Source organism: Lytechinus pictus, chromosome 10 (genome assembly GCF_037042905.1).
Source record: "Lytechinus pictus isolate F3 Inbred chromosome 10, Lp3.0, whole genome shotgun sequence".
NCBI lineage: Eukaryota > Metazoa > Echinodermata > Echinoidea > Temnopleuroida > Toxopneustidae > Lytechinus > Lytechinus pictus.
In genome coordinates, this window is record NC_087254.1 from 22,628,776 (window position 1) to 22,655,811 (window position 27,036).

At 33.8% G+C, this 27,036-nt stretch overlaps 1 protein-coding gene across 4 annotated transcripts in view; it reads right to left on the bottom strand.

Moving 5' to 3' along the window:
- The window catches only part of LOC129269301 (neurogenic locus Notch protein-like), a 53,188-nt gene that overhangs the window by 14,778 nt on the left and 11,374 nt on the right, over window positions 1–27,036 (bottom strand). For 2 of the 4 annotated variants that reach the window (XM_054906789.2, XM_054906788.2), the window contains exons 6-42: window positions 25,638–25,751; window positions 25,133–25,246; window positions 24,035–24,148; window positions 23,315–23,428; window positions 22,696–22,806; window positions 22,301–22,414; window positions 21,405–21,518; window positions 21,003–21,116; window positions 20,197–20,310; window positions 19,456–19,566; window positions 18,922–19,035; window positions 18,321–18,434; window positions 17,715–17,828; window positions 15,041–15,154; window positions 14,283–14,396; window positions 13,880–13,993; window positions 13,492–13,605; window positions 12,744–12,857; window positions 12,057–12,170; window positions 11,579–11,692; window positions 10,902–11,015; window positions 10,547–10,660; window positions 10,092–10,205; window positions 9,262–9,375; window positions 8,579–8,692; window positions 7,839–7,952; window positions 7,425–7,538; window positions 6,779–6,892; window positions 6,379–6,492; window positions 5,813–5,926; window positions 5,007–5,120; window positions 4,216–4,329; window positions 3,160–3,273; window positions 2,614–2,727; window positions 2,202–2,315; window positions 1,551–1,661; window positions 509–865 (exon numbers count right to left, since the gene is read on the bottom strand). In XM_054906789.2, coding sequence (XP_054762764.2) covers window positions 509–865; window positions 1,551–1,661; window positions 2,202–2,315; window positions 2,614–2,727; window positions 3,160–3,273; window positions 4,216–4,329; window positions 5,007–5,120; window positions 5,813–5,926; window positions 6,379–6,492; window positions 6,779–6,892; window positions 7,425–7,538; window positions 7,839–7,952; window positions 8,579–8,692; window positions 9,262–9,375; window positions 10,092–10,205; window positions 10,547–10,660; window positions 10,902–11,015; window positions 11,579–11,692; window positions 12,057–12,170; window positions 12,744–12,857; window positions 13,492–13,605; window positions 13,880–13,993; window positions 14,283–14,396; window positions 15,041–15,154; window positions 17,715–17,828; window positions 18,321–18,434; window positions 18,922–19,035; window positions 19,456–19,566; window positions 20,197–20,310; window positions 21,003–21,116; window positions 21,405–21,518; window positions 22,301–22,414; window positions 22,696–22,806; window positions 23,315–23,428; window positions 24,035–24,148; window positions 25,133–25,246; window positions 25,638–25,751 — 4,452 coding nt within the window. The remainder of the gene's footprint in view (window positions 1–508; window positions 866–1,550; window positions 1,662–2,201; window positions 2,316–2,613; window positions 2,728–3,159; window positions 3,274–4,215; window positions 4,330–5,006; window positions 5,121–5,812; window positions 5,927–6,378; window positions 6,493–6,778; window positions 6,893–7,424; window positions 7,539–7,838; window positions 7,953–8,578; window positions 8,693–9,261; window positions 9,376–10,091; window positions 10,206–10,546; window positions 10,661–10,901; window positions 11,016–11,578; window positions 11,693–12,056; window positions 12,171–12,743; window positions 12,858–13,491; window positions 13,606–13,879; window positions 13,994–14,282; window positions 14,397–15,040; window positions 15,155–17,714; window positions 17,829–18,320; window positions 18,435–18,921; window positions 19,036–19,455; window positions 19,567–20,196; window positions 20,311–21,002; window positions 21,117–21,404; window positions 21,519–22,300; window positions 22,415–22,695; window positions 22,807–23,314; window positions 23,429–24,034; window positions 24,149–25,132; window positions 25,247–25,637; window positions 25,752–27,036) is intronic. The other 2 variants (XM_064105575.1, XM_054906790.2) reach the window with 1 other exon arrangement.

A 27,036-nucleotide genomic window follows, 5' to 3' on the forward strand; every position in this document is an offset into this window, starting at 1 on the left:
TATTTTTACCAAAGAAGTAACCTTTAATATTTCAACGAAACGTGGTAGTACTGTATGTATATATAAAATGTAATTACTTTAAATGCAAAGTATATTTCTCTTCATTATTAGAGGAAATTATTTTCAAAGCAAGATTAGCATACAGCATGCAATAATTTAATCCTTCTAAGAAGTATTGCAATATCAGGGAAATGTATTAGAACATAAAAACAATCTAGAAGAGAAATTGAAGAGATATGTTTATCATGAGTTCAATTAATCAATATTCATATGTTTCTATTTCATGTTAATTCTACTAATTAAAATGGGGCCATCTAAAATCATAGGAAATCCATTGTCAGAATCATACATCGACAAGATGTTAGATGGGAATATCTTCCCTTTTTAAAACTAAATTTTAATGTACAATTCAAAGTTATTGTTTTACTTTGTACTCTTACAAAATTAATATGGAAATATATAAGACAAGAAAAGGGTAAGGAAATATGATGAATAGTTTGAAACTCACGGTAGCATTCGTCCTGAACCTCCAGGGAAAATCCGATATCACCTTTGGAATCGTCAGTCGTGAAGCGAATCCAAGCCCGATCTGACTGTGTGTACATCGGCGGATTTGGACGCTCATCGCCCGAAAACTGCCAAACAGGATTGTCGAAGTCCGTTCCATCTCCGATCTGAACGTAGTCGTACTCCCCTTCCAGGGAGAAGGCGATGAAGACGATTCGCATCCGGGTGTTTTCAGGAGACTTCAAGAACCAAAAACAGTCAGCGTTGTTTTCGTAAGAAGATGGATAACCAGGTGATTGTATCTCGACAAACCAACATGACGACACAGTCACGATATCTTCGCATGATGTTGCGATATCTAAGATGATGAGAAATAACAATATTAAAAGCGATGGAATACTGGTATTCTATTTTTAACTTTGGGAAGGGAGATACATTTCTTTGTGGACAGTAGAATACCCCAACAAGGAATGCCTCAATACTGCCCTTAATGTTCTTAAAAAATGTTGTGTAAGTTCGCCAATGCATTTTTTTTTATGAATGTAGATTTAATTTTGAAGAAGAGAATGCTTTCATAAATTCGTTGGTATAAATACAATTATCAGTACGGAACGTTGTCTTCCCCAACACCCCCTTGCGTATATCAAGATGATTGTTGTCGTCGTTCACAATTATTGCATTAAAAATAGTGTCAACATCACCATCAACATCAATAACACCATCTTCATCACCATCGTCATATGCATCACCATCATCATTATCACCATCATCATCATCATCATCAAAATCATCATCATCACCACCACCATCATCATCATCATCATCACCACCACCACCACCATCGTCATTATCATTACTGCCATCATCATGATCATCATCACCTTCATCAACACCACTACCACCACCACCACCATCATCATCATCATCATTACCACCACAATTGCCATCACGGTCATTGTCATTACCCTACCATACATGTACAGTATCTTCCAAGCCTTACCATGTTAGTTAACATAATGTCATGGATCACATTGTATACTCACATGTTTCACACTGTGCGCCTGTATATCCCTCTGGACATAAGCATGTGACAGAGTTTATTCCATCTTGACAGACGCCATTCACACAGGAATCCGGGGTGCACTCATTGATATCTGCAGAAAACGCAATTTAGTACCCCCAAAATCAATCACCGATTAGAAGATATGCAAAACGAGCCTTCAGAAGATTTGAAAATTTTGTTTCTTTTTGTGGTTCCCAAAGGAAAGTTTTTAATTCTATAAAATTGTTATGACTCCTTGTCTGGAGTTTACTCCTACAACCGCTTACTCACATTAAGTAGTCTTATTCTCATAATTCAATACAAGTCTAAACGGAACAAGAACTTTAACTTATGCTTCTTTGAAATGTTATACATGTATTTCATCTGTCTATTTTCATATTCATAAATAAGGTAATGTACCATTTGTTCCAATAAAGTACCAAATTAATTTAACTCCAGCTTATACTCTGATGTTCAACTTCCCTGGTATATCATACAACTGGGAAATACGATTATGATTGCGTAAATATTTGATATTCTAAGCTGGTTCCTTAAATCATATATTGTACTTTTAAGCAGAGCTTTATCACTAATACTACATATTCAAATGATTTTTATTTTTATTTTTTTAGAATAAGAGATGGTTTCTTACTGGTTTGGCATATATTGCCTTCAAATCCTTGGGGACATATGCATGTATATGAATTGATCCCATCCAAACAGGCGGCTCCATTCAGACACGGATCGCTAGAACATTCATCGACACCTACGAGCGAGCGAGAGTGAAATAGTAATTAGTAATTAACAGTGATTAATATTACATGAATCAACTGTGACATTCATTGTGATATAGTTTAATACCCTAGCCCAGATATTTCTTTATATTCGAATTTCCATTTGGCTAGAGAAGATTCAATTTTTTTTTCACCTGCAAAATATAAATAAATCGGGAATATGAAAATTAAAACGAGATGTGGCCATACCCGAACACGCAATCAGTTAGAAGATACACCAATAGTTATGTTAAACAAACATTCATCATATATTATTGATTAATAACCTACCTGACTGGCATTGGTTCCCCGTCCATCCGGGTGTACATACACAAAGGAATTCATTTACACGATCAAAACACGAACCACCATTCATACAAGGAGAGGAGTCGCAATCATCATCATCTGAAATTGAGAGAATCATTGAAACATCAAGCTTTAGACAAGACCAGATATATACAATATTTTCTACAAATATAAATTCACTTTTGATAGTTCGTTGATGTTAAATAAATTACAAAACTTTGATAAATTCTAACTCGTAAAATGAAATACAAAAGAATATGTGGGGATATGACATCATCAGCATGTCCATAATATTCATGTAGAAATGCATAGAACGCCCCCCCCCAAAAAAAAAAATGCAAAGCTCTGAATTGTCATAACTTTGTTATTCCTTGTCTAATTTTGATGAAAATGTAATTGTTTTATTTGTCTGCTTCAAATCGAATTATCTGCGGCCTCGAGTAACCCTTTATTTATTCATTAAAACACATTCCATTGTAAAAAAAAACATGAACATGGTATACTATAATCAATTGAGATTAGTTGTATTACTTATTTGGCAGAATATTCCACTATAACCAAGAGGACAGGTGCAGAAAAAGAAACCCGGCTGATCCCTACATGTTCCTCCGTTGTGGCAAGGGTTGCTGAGACATTCATTCTCGTCTAGAAAAACAAATGCAATAAAGTAATATTAGTTGCGACGTAAAAGTACTTCAGATAGGTAAAACAAAAATTTAAAAAATTGTAAAGAGGAAATATGTATTAGAATATAACGAAGAATGAAGTTTGTGAATAAGAGCAAATAACGTTATACAACAACAGGATATTTATCAGTATTTTCTCTAAGAATTTGAGTAAACGCACTGACAGTAACGCGCCAACTTGTCCTAAAAATAAACTAAAACACAGGTTTCTATTTCACGAACCTGTCAGTTTTGAAGATGGAAGCAATTTCGTAATGAAAACATCTTTGTGTGCTCAAAGTAATTTGAAATGATAAACAGTTTAGAATGAATATCAAACGTCATCAGGATGACATGTATCATTTGTGCAGAAACAAATATTTAGCTAAATTTCTTATTTGAAAGGTAAAAAGTTGTTTGTGTGGAAGTTTAGACCCCCCTTTTTTAGCTGTTCCAATTTTCTTAAAGCACGAAAAAGATTAAAGAAATAATGCATCACAAAGCTTTGAAAACAGGGTGTGATGGCAAAAGTTACTAGATCTAGCGTTCAAATACCTTAATGAGCATCCAGTTACAGCAATAGTTTTAAAGGTGTAGATTTCTTGAATTTTATTCTCATACTTAGAGCGTATTTTGTAGGAATTCTCCTCAGAGTAGAGAATATGCATACATTTTATCCGGGCCAAACTAATTGATGATATGACTGGAATGATATTGTGACGAGAAGTGTAGATATGAGATATTTTATCATTTGTTAATGATATTGATAGTGTAGATAGTCTGACTTTTTTACACGAAAGCAATTCAATTTACCGAAAAATCATGAAGCGGACATGTTTACAACAACCATTTTTTAAAGATAAAACAAAATTCAGATGTTTTTGATTGAGAACCCCTTCAATTTCACAATGGTCTGACTTACCAATTTCGCAATTTGTTCCAGAAAACCCTCGTCTGCAGTTACAGGTATACCCATTAGCCTGGTCGATACATGAGCCAAGGAACATACACGGTGCACTTGCACATTCATCAATATCTGAAATGAAAACATGTAAACAGAGCTAGATGACACGAGTTTGACAAAAAGTGAATCATTAATCACTTTTCGAATACCTGTCTGTGTAATTTTAGGGCTAATGATTAATTTTTAACACCTTAAAACAACAGGTGGTTCTTATCCCTTACAATGTTACTATTAATTATAATGAGTTATTTATTGGTAAATGAGGATTTACCAGCAGTAAAAGCCGCTTTTTTATCATAAATAAAACGATACACTTATAAGTCTAAATAGTATATTATAGTATAAAGTTATGGGTTTATGCATCAAAATACATATTATATTATGTTCACGTAATTACAATCAATTCATTCATCATATTTACACTTAAGTAGGAGTATAATAAAGGGCAATCATTTTGCTTTTGTCTATTAGAAAAAAATCAGTCGAGAACAAAATAATAATGACCAAATACTGGGATACAGTGTCTATGTGCCCCTTTTTGACACTGGACCTTATTAAAAAATATTTTCTTTATAGTGACATCTTTTTCATTTTTATTTTTCCTAGTAAAACATTCCTAAATAATCAACCCGCTTTTTTAGTTAACAAGAAACATTCCTGGATTATAAAGACAACATCATGATTTTCAGACATTACTGAGCTCACTTATCAATAAAATCTCATAGGTCTGCCCCTGGTTCTATACTTACTTATTTCACAGTTGCTTCCGGCAAAACCAGCTTGGCATTCACAAGTGTAGAGATTAAATTCATTCTGACAGACACCATTATTTCCACAAGGCATGCTTGCGCACTCGTCAAAATCTGTTTTTAAAAGAAATAGAGAATTTAAACAAAGTGTAAACATTAATTCGGTACGACACTACAGATGTATATAGAACATTTGTTCATGTGAAGTCAGACTGACTCACATGTCTTGGCTTTATTCTTTGTTGTTCTTTTGTTACTTACGAAAAAGGTGTGAGTGCGATTGATTAAAACTGCATTAAAGATAAATCACACATATTCTTGGTCAATTCAGATATTCTAGAAAAAAATAATTATAATTTAAAGTGAGAAAATACTGCAAGGTGTAAATTAACAATGAAGTCTTCTATATTCAGGTATTTCCAATTTCCACTTCAATCTCATCTGAAACTTTGTACATCGCCATTATCTAGTTGACTAATCAAAGACGCTGAGTCGATTTGCACTACCTCGTTCAAGTGACACTATTTTGTAAATCCAGGGATGTCAATAAAAAACCAAATCGTGAATAAATAACCGAAATATAAATAAAAATGTTGCAGAAATTTATACAACTAACATAGATTGCATGCGTCAACATCATGTAATAAGTAGGGAAGACACGGGTGATGAAAATGCAAATGAACGGTTTTGTAACTTTAACCCATTGCCTATCGGAACCAGATGTATCCTATTCAAAGTCTGTGGGAATTACATAATTCAGTAGTCAACAGGTTAAGGGAATGAAATTGATAGATCGAAATATGTACCTGTTTGACATGTCTGCCCAGTCCAGCCACTTGGGCATGCGCAAGTAAACAGGTTTGGTCCATCTGTACATACTCCTCCATTGATACAAGGGTTGCTGGCGCACTCATCTTGATCTAAATAGGGCAACACATATATTAATAAAATCCATTCATTCCCATTTACATCTAAAGACCAAAATTAAATGTAAGAATGGTTCTTAATTATATTAAATTACCAACATCATTTTTAGAGAAATCGATGAAAAATACAAGACAAAATGTATTTATATTCATCTAATATACACAATATTAAGAATAGAATCATCTCTGTGACGTCATTAGAATATTTTCTGAATACTGATATTGTCAATAATACTTGTGTATAGATGTACCGATATAAACTACGGTAATCAACTTAAATTTTAATAATTAACTTCAAAAAATTAAAAAACAAGACTCTAACTGGGATCATGAGACCATTTAGCTCCAATCAGGGCGGACTCATCCTTTATGGCGCAGCGGTAAAGTAGTGTAAAAGGGGGTGGTTGCACTAAATTGCATCACAATGGAATACAAGTTATAATTACCTATTTGACAATTGGTTCCATCATATCCACTTGCGCATACACATTCATATCGGTTGAGATAATCATTACATTCACCACCATTTTGACAAGGATCGCTTGCACAATCATCGATGTCTGGATTGGAAAGAAAAGATAGTTAAATATAACTTTATCATAAAAGCAAAAGCAAAATAATCATTATACAACAAGCTCTGTCAATGCAATAATATCAATGCATCAAATTAAGATAATCCTAAAAACTATATTAAATCAATTGGAGTGGTACTATAATACTGCCTTTAAAAGTGTTGTTATGTGACTAGATCTAAACGTTCCCGTGAATAACCCTCCTCCATTTTGAAAGGCGCTCTGCCACACATAAATGAAAATGTTTGATTATCTGATTTTCGGTAATACTTACCCGTGTTACAGTTAGTTCCAGTCCAACCTCTATCACAGACACATAAAAACGATCCGATCTGATCATAGCACGAACCTCCATTTAGACATGGTTGGCTGTTACACTCATTGTAGTCTAAAAGAAAATGAAATAGTGTGAGATCATATTAAAACGATACTGAATGCATCAATATTCTGGTAAACGCAGAGCGAAATTTATTTGACATTTTGTACCGTTTGATGTTTATCCTCTGGTCAAGACTGTTCGTTTCTACTTCTGAAGATTTCCATGGCGAAGAAAAGTGTAGTAGGTTTCACGGTACACCATGTATCTTTCTTGGCCAAGTGTTTGTCCTGAAGAGGACCACACAATCTCGACGTTTCGACAAGTGTGTTCTTGTCGTCTTCAGGAGAGTAAAGACGACAAGAACACACTTGTCGAAACGTCGAGATTGGGTAGTCCTTTTGAGAACCAACACTTGCCCGAGAAAGATACATGGTGTAACGTGAAACCTACTACACTTCTAATTATTATTGTTAAAATCACAAGTTTATGTAATGTGCAAATAATGAACCTAGTGATAATCAGCAATAGATTATTAAAGTAGGTTACATTGAAAGCAATCCTTTCTTCAACAAACCCAAGAACCCGTGATCAGAAGACATACCTGTCTCGCATGTGTTTCCGATGTAGCCTGTTGGGCATCTGCAATTGAAGGCGTCATTAAGATTGATACACTCGGCACCATTCTCGCACGGGTTACTTAGACACTCATTTATATCTAGATAAAAAGTAGAGAAGATATTAAAAGATGCTATTGTATTGCAAAAATAAATTAAATTAAGTTAAGCAAAATGGCTTCATCGGAACAGTGTATCATTTATAGAACATAATGGTGTGTTTTAATTATGTGGATCCTGGCTTGATTAATCCATCGATTCTCAAACGTTAATTGGTTAAAGTACTCTGTTTCATCCAAATTTTGTATTAGGCAAAACTAATGCATGGTCAAGTGTGCATGCTCCACTAAAAATATATGACGAGAATCCATGTGCTTGTCTTATAATACATTAATACTCACCATCATTGCAGTTTTTTCCTTGCCATCCGTTGATGCACCTACAAGTGTATTCATTTTGACCGTTGTTGCAAACACCACTATTTTGACAAGGCGAACTTGCGCATTCATCAATATCTATGTGAAAATAAAAGTGCACATAATAGTTGAAGTTTTAACGCATAGACTAGCATTCATAGATAATTTGGAAAAAATATTAAAGCGAGAAAAATACAATTTACGAGACTTACATCAGTTGACGACTTGGCAAAATAGAAATTACAACTTCAACAGCTGAATTGCTTCTTAGAGAACCCAAGCTAACATATGATAAATACCAGGTATTATTAATACTAGAGAACATCTATTTTGAAAATCGTTATCATCGTTATCCTCATCATCGTTATCATACATCACTGTTATCATTACATTCATCATTAATGATGATTTTATAATGTTCCACTGATTGTATCATTATATATATATCATCATATTTATCATTAATACCTTTCTTCTTCTCTTTCTTCTTCATCGTCATCTTCTTCTTCCCTTTCTTCTTGTTATCATTATTTTTATTATCATTATCTTCACTATTATCATCGTCGTCGTCGTATCATCATAATCATCATCATCATCACCACCACCATCATCATCATCATCTTCATCATCAACATCATCATCCTAATCGTCATCCTCCTCATCATCATATCCTCATTGTAATTCCTTGGAATGATTGTTACATTGATCAAGGTATGATAACTGACCCGTATTACAAGTGTTTCCTGTCCAGCCTGGAGGGCAATCACATCTATATCCGTTCACAAGATCCACACAGGTGGCAGAATTTAAGCATGGTGCACTACTGCATTCATCAATTTCTACAGATAAAGATTTTTACATAGTTTTAAAAGAATAAAAGTTTGATTAACAAAAACTGCAACAACACAAGATTGAATTAAAATCTTAGAAGTTAAAACCATGAAATGAATGTGATGGAAAAGAAACCACTGAATGTATGTTGTTATGAAATGATAAGAGGTGTTCATGAGTAATGTTACTTTTTGATAAATGGGCGTAGTCATAATCAGTGATGAATTACTTGATTCCTTTGGGGGGTGTTTTTACACAATAACTAAACAAATAAACAAACCATTTAGCAGTAATTCTAATCAGAAGTTGTTCAATATGGGGAAAATGTTTTTTACACAAAATACCTGTGATTATTCGGCATATTTGTAAAGGAAAATCTTCTGAATAATATTGTCAATAATTATGAAAGAAGGGAAAAGCACAAACAAAAATGCTCAAAAAGAGAAACTTGTGATGGTGTTTATGGTGATGTAAATGACATAAAATGTATATATAGGTTTATATTTTCATCAAAGCGTAAGTCAGGATCACTGAACACAGGCTGAAAATTGGGATAAGGTCTATCAAGACAACACACCTATTTGGCATCGATCTCCAGTAAAACCGGAAAGACAAGCACACGTAAACTCATTTATGAGATTGGTACATGTTCCGCCATTGGTACATGGGTTGCTGTAGCATTCGTTGGTTTCTGAGAAGAAAGAAAGGTACATTATATTAAAAACATTACCTATTATATCAATCAATTAGTGGGACACATGGGTCTATATGTGACTACCTCAAATTTTGAGCAATATTCCTCAGGTTTCGATACCATTTGGGCTCTTATCCACCAAGTTTGAGAAACCAACAACCATTATAGAATACACAGTATATGCCACACAACGCCTCATTTTGATTAAGGCATATGTTATTCTATGTAGTCGAAAGGAGTTGCAGAATGTCTCTTTCTTGGCCACTTATGTTACTTTTACACAGGTATTTCCACTTCTTTCAGAATTCTGGTGTAAACTATTGTAATCAACTTCCGCGTGAAATTTCCAACGAGAAGATCGTTCATTAATCATTAATTTGAATTGAATATCAGAGTGTTAATAGAATAAAGAGATAGCATGGATCTACTAGGATCTCGATGGTAACAGATTACATATTAGTCAATGATCCGTTCAACCCAATATCTTCTCCTCATACTTCAACACAAAGTGATAGATGTGTTGATTTTTCAGATTAAATGGGTAATTCATTAATTAATAATGAAATAGTTATGATAAAAAATCTTTTAAACACTATCTATACAGGGCTTAATATGAATGTTTCTAAAAACTGTACTTATTATTTCGGATCGAACACATATACAATCTGACATTGAATATAATGATAAAATAATGTTTGAAATTCATCTTTTACCAGTTTCGCAGTTATAGCCCTGGTAGCCGTCCATGCATTCACATGTGTAATGGTTCCTTTCATTTAGACAAGTTCCATTATTCTGGCACGGAGAAGACACACACTCATCAATATCTGGACGAAAAAATGGAAAATAATAATTCAATTTCATTTCTTCGAGGAAACTATAAACAAAGGTGATCCACTGTATCAGTAAAAACCTGCACACACATACGATCTCTACATCCATATATCCAAGAACAAAACTTTCAAAAATCTAATAGCAAATTTGACATAGATGTACAGTGTGTTGATAAATTCACTTTTAAATAAGAAATGTTTAATTGCATATTTCATACCTTTTTAACAATTCCCAAATGGATGTAGACATTACTTTGATTATTATATTCCCATGTCTTAATAAAAGGTCTCGTATGAATGTCTATTTGTTGTAGAGTCTGGAATGATATACTTACCTGATTGACACATGATTCCGGTAAATCCTGGGGCGCAGAAACACTCCCAGGCACCAAGATTATTATTACAATCAGCTCCATTCAAACATGGGTCACTGTCACACTCATTGATTTCTGCAATGAAAAATGAAAGTTTGATATAAACAAGAAAATAAAAGCAAAAGGACATCAATTCATATCGCCAATCTCGTTAACGAGCAGTCTGAACGTGTCATTATACATCAGGGGAATGCATAGAGCTTATTATATCTAAATATTATTTTAACTAAAGAATGTGTAAAAAAAAGTTTTATCTGTAATCAAGTAGACATAACTTACAGATAACTGAATAAAAATTTGATTTATTCAAACTTACCGATTTCACATCTGACTCCTCCGTAACCATTCCGACAATCACAAGTGAATCCATCGATGAGGTTTGTACATGTAGCCCCATTCTCACAGGGAGAACTGTTGCATTCGTTGATATCTGAGTTGAAAAGTAACATTAAACTTAGAAATTCACAACTGAATAATTACTGGAACCCCCTTGCAAATTGTTTTTATTATGTAACTAAAAAATCCCAGGCACGTTTAGTTATAGCAGAGCATTTTAATTATTACAAATGGAAATATTTATGTTTCAAAATTAATTATCAAGTTAATGTAAACAGGTAGGAATAAGTGGAGATTGTAACATACTGTACGTCTTTTTAAGCGATGAAATGATGTCAATGTCTCTCGGATGTGTATAAGTATCAATTATGATCAAAGTTTTATGGCAAGAGTGACACAAATATCACTTCCATATGGCAAATATATTTAATTACTTTATCCTGATGACGCTTTGAAGAATAGTAACACTAGCAGTGTGACAGTGGAACATATTTAATTTGATTCAATTTAACTCGACTTACTATGATTAAAATCATATTCTAATATTGAAACCGAGATCATTGGACTCTTTCATAAGACGACTGTTATGTTACACAATCGCCCTCTCTCGGTGACATTATTATTTGTAACGATAAAGATCACCCAAACTGTACTCACCATTCTCACACATATCTCCGTCATACCCTGGGGGACAGGTGCAGACAAATTTATTTTCTTGGTTGGAGCATGGTGCACCGTTTTGACATGGGTTCGAAAGACATTCATCGATATCTAAGCCAGGAATAAAACGTTAAAACATAGGATTGAAAGAGTTCACAAATCTTATCTTATCTTCTTTCGCTCACTATCTGGATACTGTTTAATCTTAATTTGTGAATATTTTCTTTAAATCTAAAATGGAAATAATCTTGAATAATAACTTTACCCAAAACGAAAATCAATTGCAAGTCGACTTCATTTCCAACAATCAATTATTGCTCGTGAAATAAACTGTGATCATTCAGTAATGGTCTATCTGCAAACTAGGGGAATAAATTAATTTGAAACTGTTCTATCAGTCGAAAATTTAAAAATGATTTTTGCGATCGATCCTGCAAGATTTTGAAACAGCCTTAAGATAGATAAGTATTCTTACCGTCTCCACACGTAGTGCCATTCCACCCTGGGGCACATTCGCACTCATATCCGTTAATCAGATCGTTACAAGTTGCTCCATTAAAACAGGGTCCACTGAAACACTCATCGATATCTGCATAACGATTTAAATATTATGAGAATGGTGATTTCAATCCATGTTTAAAGTTAATGCTTATAGGGGATGACAAATTTAGCTTTTTAATGCTGTCCAATTCTTTTCTTTGCTAAATTCTGTACGGGAGTTAAGCATAAAACTGACGAATTCTGAAAAGCATTGACTCAGGCTTTACTTGTATGAGTTGCTAGTTGTTACCTCATACAGCAGGTAGGGGATATTTCTTATCCTGCTGTGAAACTGTCCGACTTAAACATTAAAATCATCAACGAAATGATAAAAGATATAAGTATCATGAACATTGAATGAGAAATATGAAAAACATTCCGTAACACATTTGAAAAAAGCCATGAAAGTGATCATTATATTCTTGAAATGTTTGAAATTTTTTTGAACAAAAATGTTTGAATTCTTTAAACAATGTCAACTTATTTTGAATATAGGTAAAGTTTATATATTCTGCTGACTAGAAACTGCAGACGTGTTTTAATACGATACCACTGAAAATTAAGCATGACTTCAAATCATACTAAATGATTTTGTGAGACACCACTTTGAGAATTTACTTACTTAGTTGGCAGTTAATTCCGTCCCATCCTGGTTGACATGTACATGTATATCTGTTTTGTTCATTGATACAGGTACCAGCGTTTTGACAAGGGTTTGAAGCACATTCATTAAAATCTGAAATAGACCGAAAATGTTATCAGTAAAGAAGATTATCTTAAGTCAATCGAATTCAAGTCAACTTGACATGAGTTGAATCGAAGAGTTTGAAGTAAGCTCATCATAATCTGAAATGAGATCCGAATTCTACAGCTCAATCAGTTAAAAATTAGTCACTCTCACTTAAACCATATTTGTCAAGTCATTCAAATTAAAGTTAATTTGAATTAGGTTGGATTTGAGTGTATGAAGTATAAGTATTATGAATTAAAAGAAAACAGCAAATATTTCAGGTCAAGATGCCCCAAAAGTAAGAATTCAAATAAAGGTCACAAAAAAAAATGAATGAATTGAATAAATAATGAGTATCAGTTTTAAAAATCTTTAAGCAGCTGACCAATATGATTTTTAGTCGAGTAAGTTAGTACACTTGTTTTCTATCGGCTATATTATCACTGTCCTTTTGTGATCACATTTTAAAAAAACATCCCTATATCAATACACACTTCTTTTTACTTATGTGCTTTTCTAGGTAATACCCCCCTCCACGTTTGAAAAAAATTCGTTTTAACAATATTATTATGAATGAAAAAAAAAATACATTCATGTCTGGAATATATTGTGAGATAAATGTCATTGATTGATTGCTTACCCACGTCACAATTGGTAGACTGCCATCCAGAAGCACATTCACACTGATAGCGATTTAATGAGTTTTGACACTGAGCACCATTACGACATGGTGAACTGTTGCACTCATCAATATCTGAAACAAAAATAAAAGAAATCAAGGATTGGAATTGCTTGAGAATTACTAAAATGATAAAGCTGTTTTCACGATGACATAATTATGTCAATGTTTTGAATGTATACCTAACAAGTAATATATATATATATATTAATTGATTTGCCTGCTTAGAAGACAGTCATATGTAAAAAACAATCATGGGAGTCTTAAATATAAAAAAATCACTAGCATTGGAATATGTTGAGCACAGTAAGGAATTGAGGGACGAGCCCTTGTCAGAAATTAACGTTACCTATATCACAGGTTGTTCCGGTCCAACCACCAGGGCATGTACATGTGAACTGATTCAGACCATCCACGCAAGACGCTCCATTAAGACAAGGGTTGCTGGCGCATTCATTGAAGTCTACACACACGCAAAAAGAAAATGAGAAAGAATATTAACATGTAATTATAATTAATATAAACGAACTGAATACCAGGTTCATAATGTCTATCCATCATTAAGAATATCAAAATAGGAAAAAGATTTTAAAAAAAATTAAACAATTATATGGTCAAAGACAGACTTTTAACAATTATATCTGCCGACCTCAAAACATGTTCTCTATTCTATGACGATCAACCAATTATTTTGTTTAGTTACACATCCATTTGTGACTATTTTGCAGTCGTGATAAAATATTGGTACTTACTAGTTTCACAGCGTGTACCAACCCAACCATTGGCACAGTTACATTGATAGCCATTCACTCTATCCACGCACGACGCACCATTCTGACAAGGGTTACTGGCACATTCCAAAATGTCTGGAAGAAATAGGCAAAAGAGAGGAAAGATGCTGATTACCAATAAAATCTAGTGGTAGAAGTAGTAGTAGTAGTAGTAGTAGTAGTAGTAGAAGCAGTAGCCGTAGTAGTAGTAGTAGTAGAAATAGTAGTAGAAGAAGAAGTAGTAGTAGAATTAGTAGTAATAGTAGTAGTAGAAGTAGTAGTAATAGTAGCAGTAGTAGTAGTAGTAGTAGTAGTAGTAGTAGTAGAAGTAGTAGTAGTAGTAGAAGTAGAAGAAGAAGAAGAAGAAGTAGTAGTAGTAGAAGTAGTAGTAGTAGTAGAATTAGTAGTAGTAATAGTAGTAGTAGTAGTAGTAGTAGTAGTAGTAGTAGTAGTAGTAGTAGTAGTAGTAGTAGTAGAAGTAGAAGTCGTAGAAATAGTAGTAGTGGTTGTAGTAGTAGTGGAGGTAGCAGTGATGATGATGATAATGATAATAATAATAATATAGTAATATATTAATGACAATAATAATCGCAACAATAGTCATAATAATGTGATAATCATTATATTGCCATCACTATCAGACTTTTTGTCTTATGGTTGAGGAATACATCTGCATCCATTTTATGATAAAACTCATTATCATTATCAATTACTGAATAGATTAAAACTGAATAACTTACTAGTTTCGCAATGTGTTCCAGTGAACCCATCCAGACAGTTACAGAGATATCCATTGACTTGGTCAATGCAGTTCCCACTGTTCTGACATGGACTACTGCCACACTCATTGATATCTGTAATAGGTTATGATAATTGAAACAATATAAAAAAAAACAGTGATGATAATACAACTCCCAGCTGTAATGTCGATGTCCGAAGTTGGATACTATATGAACAAAACCTGCCCGCGAATACACGACTTTGCTTAGATTTTACATAAATTTCATTGTATACTGACTCAAATTATTTCTAAGGAACTGAGACTATGACCAACTACCTTGGATCCAGGCATAACCAAACACTTGTGTGTAAGTCAACTTTTCCATGACGTGCTGTTAAACCCTCTATAATGGTGGTGTTCGAATTTGGAAATAATAATAGTACGTTTTTAATGCAATGGGGCCCTAACTTGTATAATTCAATCTTTACAAAGGCAATCGTTCATATTTCAAAGTCCGCCTTACACTTTTTATGCCTACCGAACAACAACAGAATCTTTAGGGAGTATCAGCATGATTAGTAAACACTATTTCTATTCATTGCAATATTCTCTTTCAAACAATAATTTGGTATGAAATTTAAAATGTCCGTATCGTATACTGTCCAAAATTGATCGTGTGACCAATAGCTCCAAAAGGCAGACAATAAGAGTGAAGCCATATGATAAGAAAGATCACAAGAACTTATATTGCACCAAGGTATAATATAGTTAATGAAAAGGAACTTTGAACAAAATAAATGTAGTGGTAAACAAACTATGATAAAAATGTAAAACGCTTTACAATGTAGTCAATGTAGTCAACATAGAATCTAAGCGAAATAGTGAATTAAAAAAAATCGTTGAAATATAGCACTAAACAGCATCATAAAACAGCAAGCATATCATCATAGATAGTATACATGATGGAAAAATAAAGACTAAATCATAGAATAAAGTATATGATTACGAATGAAGTAAATGTAAGAAATTAAATGTCCTGTTAAATTCGGAAAAGGAATAACATTCAGAATATGTCCTAAAGTCAAAATCATATCACCCATAAAACATTCAAAGCACACCATATACCTTACATGAGAAATGATAGAATGTGAACTGGATTCTGTAATCTAGCTGTAACTAGATGGTAATATAAAGCTAGAAAATAGAAATAACTCAGAGACAAACATGTTAAATGGATTGTTTGAAGTTTATTTTATTGCATCCACTCTAAAACGTGGTTGTAACATATCATAAGGGACGCACCATTATATATCCAGGGGGCTGGAAGTTTTTTTTTAAACCCCTTGACTTGCTATATGAGCAAAAAAATTGACTCACCATCAGAGTAAAAAAAAAAATTGGTCCACTAACAAATCATCTGAAATGTGCAGCAAAAAACCCAAAAAACTTCTCTCAATGGAGTAAGGAAAAAAAATGCTCAAAGAAGAAAGGATTTTTGTTTGCATCAACCCAAACTTCCACCCCCGGGCATCTAATGGTGCGTCCCTAATATAAAGTGTAATAACAGTAAACAAAAATATCCCTGATCCGTGAACAAACAAACTGGGCGTTCATGGTGCAGTTTGTCAATGTCAAGTCATGTGTGATTTTACAGACGTATGCTATAGAGCACGCCTAATTCGGTACCAAATATAACATATTTTGATTGTATTTCTTATGAAATTAACTGTATTGAAATATTTGAGAATGTTCGAAGCTTATTTTGAAGTTGATGTTGTAGAGACTATTAATCTATATTGTATTTAGCAGATGAACAAGTCATTTCGCATACCATACATCAATTCTTTATAGAGTCGTGCGTAACATTACAGATAGATTTATGAAACACCCCTGGGGACCGTTGTATAAAACTTTTGCCATAAAAACTCTGGCATTGTTTTTGCCAGAGTTAAAGTGTAATTTCCAATAGCATAATTTTGTTTATTTGCCAGAGTTTCTTTATGGCAAAAGTTTTATGCAACGGGGCCCCTGGATTTATTCCGAGAAACTCACCTCAATGTGTCAACCCAAACGACAAAAGAAAGCCCGACATATTTACTGCAAATCACATTGAAAGAAGATATTGCAACAAAAACGTGCATTCAGTGAAAGCAAAGTTAAAGCGTAAAGAAAACAATCATAAGATCATGATAACTATCACTGAAACAGAATACATGCAACTATACTTTATTCTGCAAAATGTTTTCACGAAAAAGTAATAAGGGGTGTTTAATTCAGCAAAAGTGAGATAATTTGATAATAATAAGATATTGTTTCTCTATAATTAATTTTATAGCAAAAATCTAATAAGCAGAAGATATGCATATACTACACCTGTTCTACATTTACACATGAAATAAAATGATAAATATACAAGCAGTGTGAACATGGCGTAAATATTTGCTTCAATTCTAATGAAAGCTAGGCTACATGTCTTTGATAGACTAAAATTCGATTTAACTTTACTTCTACTAAGAGAGTGAAACACAGCAAAGAAACAACTTTAGATCTACCAAGGCTATCTATATAGCGTAAACAATAAGATGATTGGAATGATATTTTGAATGTATTTCTGACTACGTGTATGGATGATGATACTAATGATCCTGATTATCTTTTAATAGATGCATGCATGCAACTGAATGCCATTCTACCTGTTTGGCACTGGGCACCCGTATACCCAGAAGTACAAATGCAAGAATAAGCATTTATCAAATTCGTGCACTGTGCACCATTCTGGCAAGGAGTCGAGGCACATTCGTTGATTTCTGTTGTAAAGAAATACAGACAAAAAAGTTCTTGAATAAAAAACAATGAATAATTAGCTTTCGTGAATAATTCATATGTGTTAATGGTATGAAGCACCTTAACTGATAATGCTTTTTTTCTTCTGGTGGACTTTGAATCATTTTAATTCGCCTCCAGTGACAATATGGGTATACAGGAACATAAAAACTCGATTCACTAAAAAATTCGGGGTCTGGGTTTTTACACCAGAAAGTCATCATTTAAAAAGAAAATCTCCGTCTTCCTTCGATTCCTTTCTAATTTTTGTCCATTGCAATCTGAAAAACTATATTATTATTATAACTGTACTTTTTCCCATTGTTTCTCACACTTCCTTCCCTATTCTGTCTTTTACTACTTATACTTGAAAAAAATAATTATGATGATTGCCCCCTGCCTCTGTAGCACCGTCCCTGAGAATATTTAGACAGAACTTAGAAACAAATGTTTATGACGGGGAAAGTGCACTATACCTGTTTGGCAGAATGTTCCCGTGTAGCCTGCCATACAAGAGCAGATGTAACCATTGACCGAATCCGCACAGTTTCCACCATTTTGACACGGTGAGCTTTCACATTCATTGATGTCTGCGAAGAAGATTACATAAATAGTACGCTTTATAAAGGTAGTTAACACTTTCAATTTACATTACTTCCAATGGAAATGAAACTGCACACTTATCAATCTCTTCCACTTTATATATATCTCTCTCTCTGTCTGTCTCTCTCTGGAGAGGGGAAATAGAAATTGAAAATTAAAAGATTATATCCAGTATAATACATTTAAAGCTTTATCATACTCATTTGTTGAAATAATCAATTCACTTCTACCCCTCAACTCTTGGTCTGTACAACGTTTTTTTTTCCAATTTTGAAAAGTAGCCTTTTTGTTCTAAAAGTATATAATTTTGGCGTGTTTTTCCCTGTATTTTTATGACCCGGTGTTCTTTATAACTGTAAATAAAAACTCAATCTACCATCATCACGAGTGAAACGGTCTGAAGCTATTGCAATAAAGCGCTTCATGAAGGACAACCACTTCTTCAAACTAATGAATAGTTATTTGTCTACTCACTTTGCTGGCATGTATCACCAGTCCATCCTGAAGCGCATGCGCACTGATACGCCGCCAGCAGATCGTCACAGCTCCCTCCGTTGCGACACGGGTTACTATCACATTCATTAATATCTGAAGTGAAAATAACAATGACAATGGAATATTAATTATCAACTCATTTCATTCTAAAAAATAATTTGAAAAAAGGTAATGTCAATTATCCTGATACTGAAGTTCTTAGATCAAACGAAGTTTGGACAATTGGCTAATTTCTAGACTGCATTGTTTCCCTTAATGACAATATATTTTGTATTCTCTACAGAACTGTACAGCTTCATATTTTGTCAAAACATATCGTAAGACCAAAACCTTCACAGCAAACTCTGGCTTAAGAGGCATATAGCCACGGAGTGGGAGAACGTTTAACAAGGAGATGGTCTAATATTCTTGATTTTGTCGAGAAGAAATTTCATCTCAAATATCACAAGGTTTAATGAAGTTTGACAAGCTCTCAATCTTCATGAACATTTGTCAGAAAATGTTCGAACTTACTTTCTCTGCATGTTATTCCAGTGTAGCCGACCGCACAGACACATGAATAGCGGGCAATCATATCAATACAATCACCAAAGAAGCAAGGGTTACTTGCGCACTCGTCGATCTCTGTTAGAAGCAAGGAATCGTGTTTGGAATTAACAATTAAAAATATAAAAGGAAACATACATTTCAAGTTGTTTCAATCGTTCTTTTAAGAAATAAATTATATATTTGGTAATGCCACGTTGTCTTGTTTTTGTTATTCTTTTGTTGTTTCTATGATGAACCATACTGCTAGTGCTAATCTCTGTAAAAATAAATGGATCTTAAATAATAGCATAGACCCTCATATCAATTAACAGAGTTTTGTTTTCTGATTTTCTGTACGTCTACATTTCACACAATAATATCAAAGAAAAAAATTGTTTTCCCATTTTCAGTACGTCTACATTAAAGCGCTCACTGTTTAAAGGAATTTATTATCCTTATAGCGTTGTAGTTGCATATCATTTTCATATATTTCTGCTACTAATCTTATTTTGAATACGTAATGTAAACAAAATTTCTAAGTTGCAAAACATATGAAATAGAAATAAATTGTCATCAAAATTGAAAAAAATCAAGCGGAAGACAAATGATATAGTGTTTTTCAATTACAAAATTATATGAAATATACAAATTGCAGCAAAGTGACTTGAAAAATAAATATTTCAATTAAATCTTTGAAACACTTATAAAAGAAAGAAGACTATATACCAAATTGACATTCGGGTCCTTGAAATCCAAGTAAACAGGTACATATATACCCATTGATCTGATCTGTGCATTCTCCGTTATTCTGACATGGCTGACTTAAACATTCATCAATCTCTGAAATCAATAATAATATTGTTAGAATAAAAAATAGTCATTTCATAAAATGACGCACAAAGTAAATAACAATCAACGTGACATACATGATTTTTATTTTGCCAGTGTTTACTTGTCATATCTGATACGGGGAATTCATCGAGACCAAATGTTCCCTTTAATTAACTCTCCTGTTCGATGTGTTAGGTGAACGGCTTTTCGCATGGTTATCATTTCCATTCAATTCTTTTACAAAAGGTCTTTCGTGCAATAAGTTACAGAGTTCATTATAACATCATTTATCATTGAGCGAAGATATATATATCATCCATATATGGCTTATTTACAATTTGGAATCATTTCAAAATCACTTGCCTTGTTCCCTGGGTTAGTAGCACATGATTAGTTTTCTAATGAAATTGAGAGAAATTTCTTACCTTACTGCAGTTTTCTTGTAGTCGGAGACTCCATAGATAATCGTTGATGTTGGAAATCGATTCTCCAAGATTCGTTGTCGATCGATCTAATTATACTTGCATAGGCGATGCGAAATCATTCCATTGAAATTGTTTTGGAGCTATTAGCTTATGATACTCATGCAATTATATCCATTTCATATAAACTACAAACAAAGATAATAAGTCAAGAACACGCTGATGGCATTTTTTAAAACTAAGATTTTATGTTTTAGGCTACATTTATGTAATTCATACCTATTTCACAATGAACTCCCTCGAAGCCGTTTTGACAGTCACATGTATACATGTTATCTCCATTGATACATAGACCACTATTGTTGCACGGGTTGCTGATACATTCGTTGATGTCTGAATCAAAGGCAAAAAGAGGACAAAAAGACACAATGAATTATTAAGAGGAAATCGCCTATATTATATCATTTTATAATCGATATTAATCCTTCATCGTTTGTAGTAATTTCAGGATCTTATCTCAGTATAAACGTTAGACAATAAAACATGTCTCGTGAAGATAAATCGAATGTTTGCAAAACACACCATGAATCCCCTCACCTAAGAGTTCTTCATTAAAATCAAATTTAGAAGCAGCATTCCAATTACATTAAGGTTATCTGGAACATTATTAAAAATACCCACCAACATCGCAGTTTGTTCCGGTCCATCCATTACGACACGTACAAGTATATAAATTCCGACCGTTGGTACACCCAATAGCATTCACACAGGGACTGCTTTCACATTCGTCCACATCTGATGGAAGAAATGACGTTCAATATTGAGATATCAGTAAATTTATTTCATTATTACGAAGTAAGAATGCTCGTCTGTAAAATTGTACTTGATTTGTATTACTTTATATTTCTTTGTATTATGTTTGGAAAGGAAATGGAATTAAGAATTGAATGAATGAATTATTTCTTTCAATCTAATTAATTTTCGCATCATTTTGTTTATTTCATTTCGTTTTATTTTCAGTACATTCCCTTCTATTAGATATCATTATTTTTCTTCCATTCCATGTCATTTCATGATATTGAATTAAGTTTCTTTATATTTCGTACCAATGTGGACCGTTGTGGCCCAGTGGATTAGTCTTCTAACTTTGAAACAGAGGGTCGTGGGTTCGAATCCCAGCCATGGCGTAATTTCCTTCAGCAAAAAATGTATCCACATTGTGCTGCACTCAACCCATGTGATGTGAATGGGAACCCGGCAGGATTAATTCCTTGAATGGATGAGCGCTGAAAGGCAGCTCGAGCTAAAGCCGGGGTAATAATGATAGATAGATTGCGCTATATAAATGCCTATTATTATCATTATTTTATTCATTTCATTTTCATTTTCCCCTTTTCAAACATCAATTTAATTAATTCCATTTTTAAATTTCCTTTCTCCCTTCAATTTAATACGATCTGCCAAGCCATAGGACATAGACTTGTCCACATGTTTAACGATTTTACACAACCTTCAAATATCGGTAGATAAAAGCACACCACCCTTCTCCCTCCCGTATAGAGGGGTATATACAGTACCTTCCAGACATGTTGTACCCGTCCAGCCAGCAGTACAAACACACGTGAACATGTTAAGTCCATTGATACAACCGCCTCCATTATGACACGGCGAAACTCCACATTCATCATAATCTACGAGGGGCAAAATGTTAAGAGAGATATAATAAGACAAATTATAAAAGCCGTCTCTCATATTAAAAAAATACGAAATATAGTATGTAAGAAAATCTCTTTGATCAAAATATGGAATTATTAACTCTGATATCCTTCCATTTGAAACCACGGAACATCGATCCGTTGCATAAAATTTAATTCTGCTATCGTTGGTTAACAACCATGGACTCATCTTAAAGATCAAATCAAAATCAAGATCCCCACAGAATTAATGCACAAACGTTTTCATATCAACTTACCCAGATCACAATTGATTCCATGCCAGCCAGGGTCACAATTACAGGAGTAACGGTCGATTCCATCAACACAATTACCGTTTATGCATGGTGAACTTATACACTCATCGATATCTGAAAAAATACATTACATTTCATGTAATTCATGAGAAGGTAAACTAAAGAAAATCGAATGGATGTGGGTTGGCTATTGTAGCATTGTTGATGATAGGCCTACAATATATTCTATAAAAAGACTTCATTAAAATAAATACCCAACGCAGGCAATTCAACAAATTCAAAAGAGTATAATAAAACAGAGATATTTTCGGTAGTTGTACATGTGTAATAACTAATTTCAAATCAAGTAGTACACACTTATCTTTTATACAACTGCCTTTCACAATAACGTTTCGAAAAACTCTTCAGAAACTATAGTTGACCGATTCTCTTTACATCTTGTTGAGATTATACAATACTTGGAGAATGGAACGAGTTATTGTGGTTTATTTAGCATCTTCGGCCCCTTTCAGAAATAGTAAAGTTTTAATACATCTCGAGCAATCAAATGTGAGTCCAAAATATACGCTTCTGATTGGTTGAAAATCAAATTGTGTTAATTAAAAAAAAAACTAATACTAACTTTGGTCACAGTTTGTTCCCGTGTATCCGTCGCTACAGACGCAGGTGTATCCATTAACTGCATCTTGACATACACCCAAATTCAGGCAAGGCTGGCTTGCACACTCGTTGATATCTGAAAAACAACAACATTGTAGCGTTATCATGGTTTATTTTCTTAAATCACTGAATTTAGTTTATACACATGATAAAAGCATGACTGTTATTTAATACTTGTCGGCATGCTGCTGGTGCAACAGTAATATTGAAGAGGAAATATTTGATATTCCAGCTTTCGTGAGTTATTCTGATCAAGCGGTCATTAATCCTTACTTCTTCTACTTCTGATGCCTTCATAAATAGAATTAAACAATAATCAAACCAACCAACTAACCAAACAATATCATTAATACATAAATCAATCAATCAAACTATTACAAAATCGATTGAGCGTGTTACCTTCTAAATCTTGAGATAAATCAACATTATAGCTCAGCCCAATCTTAACTTATTTTAGAGAGCAGTATCCCAATTAATAATCACATAAGGATAATGAATTGTGGACATTATTGACCCCTCCCCTTTAACCTACACACCACACAACACTCTTATATGAAACAATATGAAACGTGAAGTGACACTATTGTCCCATTTACGATAGATTTTCATGAAATGTTTATATATTTTGCTTTTCTGGTCATAAAATGACGAATGTCGTCACTACTTAAGATGATATATTTACCTGATTCGCAATTAGTTCCTGTATACCCAGGTGCACATCTGCAGTTATATCCATTGTTGCTATCAAAACACGTAGCTCCATTCCTACAGGGGTTGCTGTTACATTCATCGATATCTATGAAGATAATTTTCTAAGTTTATACATGTATCTTTAGGTATCAGTAGATTTAATTACAGTAGGAAATTTCTTGAGGAACCAAAATCATAATGGAGACAACTAAAAAAGACATGGAATGAGCAGGTTAATGATGCAATTAATCGTTCAAGGCGATCCTTGGTGAGTAACGGTGGTTGCCATGAATATGAGGTTGAATTCGGACAGACCCGTTTAATGGGAACAACTCCGAATTCAAACTCTGTACTACTTGACTGATGATGCGTGAAACTTTTCATTGATGGGCAATAGCAGTTACCATATAGTGGACCGCCCTCCTAGATTCCATTGTCACGAAAGCAAGTAATACACTGTAATAAGAGAACGGAATAGGTCTTACTGATATTAATAAAATTGAGGAGGAATATTTGACATTCTGAAAATCCTCGAGGATTAGGAAAACAAAGTTAACCATCTCATAGAAACAAATTGCTCATCAACAGCATGATATCAACAAAACGGAGTTGCCATTAGAACAAATGTCTCTGGATTTGCAAGATCCAGATATCCTGCAATGAAACATAAATACATGGACGACTTTGTAGCTGACTTCATCATCACTGGCATACTTGGTGTAACATTGGCACCTGTGAGACACCTAGGTCGTACACAATATACTGGAAGGCCACATTATCCAAAGATCCCTTATCACCACTTGCGTGTTTGACAGATGATTCAACAGCTACCAGCAAGGGCTCGTTTTTGATGCCACCATGGTCAAGTTTTCAACGTACAGGTAGAGTATTTGGATAAGATGTATGGTGGGTATCATCACACCTGTGTTTCCAATACGTGCAGTTCTATAACCCCTTGACCAAATCACGCTTCAGTTTGAAAAAAAAATCCAAATATGGACAGCACTTTTGACTAGGCCTATTTAGAGTGAATTCCCACCACCAAGACCATGAACCGTCAATATGTGAATACCATCATACTGATACTTACCGTTTTCACAGTGTACACCTGTCCACCCCGAAGCACATGAGCATGTGTATTGGTTGACCTGATCCTCACAGGTCGCTCCATTGAAACAAGGATTGCTGGCGCACTCATCAATCTCTGTAAGTGAAATGTATCGAAAATGAAGGTGAATCTTGGCATTAAGAAGAAAAAAAAAGATCATTACGTGACAAGAGGTGCTTATAAATAAGCTTAAGTTATCAATATCATCGCTGTCATGAACATCATCATTAAATTTCGTTTTTTTTTTCATTTGTCACTTCTTTTATCGTACATTAAAAATAATAGGAACTAGAAAACCAAACAAAACACACACACATACCCCCCCCCTCTCTCTCTCACAAACACACACTTTCGAATTCTTTTGATGATATAGCCTTATAATTATGCTGGAGCCTGCAAAATGATTTACCAAATTAAGAGCCACGGGCATTACAAAGAAAGTTGTAAGATCACATCTAAATCTAATGACAATTCTCTCATATCCCACCTGTTCCGCAAAGTGTACCGGTGTATCCCGACAGACATGTACACGCAAAGCTGTTGACACCATCAACACAAGATCCTCCATTGGCGCATGGGTCGCTAGAACATTCATCAATGTCTGTAAAAAGAGAAGAGATTACCTCAGTCTTTGAAAAATGTAACAGAATAACTGATATAATACCACTTTTGATGGCTACTTCTAATGCAACTCTTTTTCTTTCGGGTTGAGAAATCGTTAGAGATTAGCTTCGCTTTGATGGCAATGATCAAGCGCAGCATTATTGTATCCTTAAATAATCTATGATGGCAAAATATGCATCAAATATTCTATGCGAAATGCCTGAAGCACTTTCTTTTTACAATCATAAATCAAGCGCCTGACAAGAGGTTTGACAAGAAAATCTACTTCTAGAACATTCGAATTTACATAACAGCCATGTAATTGGTCTTGCTGAAACATGGCTCCATCATTCTACCAACTCTCTTTCAGATATTGTCCATTAACTCACTAATAACAGACAAGAAAACAGGGGGGGGTGGCAGCGTTGGTAAATTAACGAACCGAGCCGACTAGAATGCTCTTGTCTAAATAATCTGACTCACATGACTGGCACCCTTGAATCACTTTTGTATAGAGAGATTACAATAAAAACCAATAGAAAGAGAATGATTGGAGTCATTTACCGCCACCCACAATGACTTCACAATTATTTTGTGTGAGACATTAGGAATATTTTCTATAATCCTATAATTTAAAATGCCCACTTTCAAAATGGCTTAACTATAGATTAACATGTTGCAGTCCAAGGATTTATTGTAATTTTTGGTCCAGTTTACCTACAAAAGAAAACTAAAAGAAATTTGCTGATCTGCCAATTGAATTTGTAATATTTCATTGATATGCATCTCCTTTAAAATTTTACAAATCTGACCATTACTCTATCTATCTTGCAGATCTAATGTTTTCAGACACACCAGATATTACACACGTGCATATGGCTTTACATGACTTAAGTGACTAACATATTTTTAGATGTACATGGCAAATACCAGCCTAATTAAAAAAAAACGAAAACACAGAAAAGATACAAGATACGACAAAATCAATCCAAATTACAAGACCATGAAAGATACAATCGACATAATGGTGTAACAAATCTACTAAATCAAACGAATAAAAATATAATTATACAATACAATTTGAGCTCATTGGGAGTAATAGGAATAAACACACGGAAATAATAAACGGATCGAGCCTTAACCAGAAACAGTAAAACTTCAACAATAACTAAAATTACTGATATGAGAGTACCCTATAATCGGAGAACAACAAACCTTCAACTTATATTTTCAATTTACACACAAACACACACACATACATTCTGACAATTTTCTGGGGAACC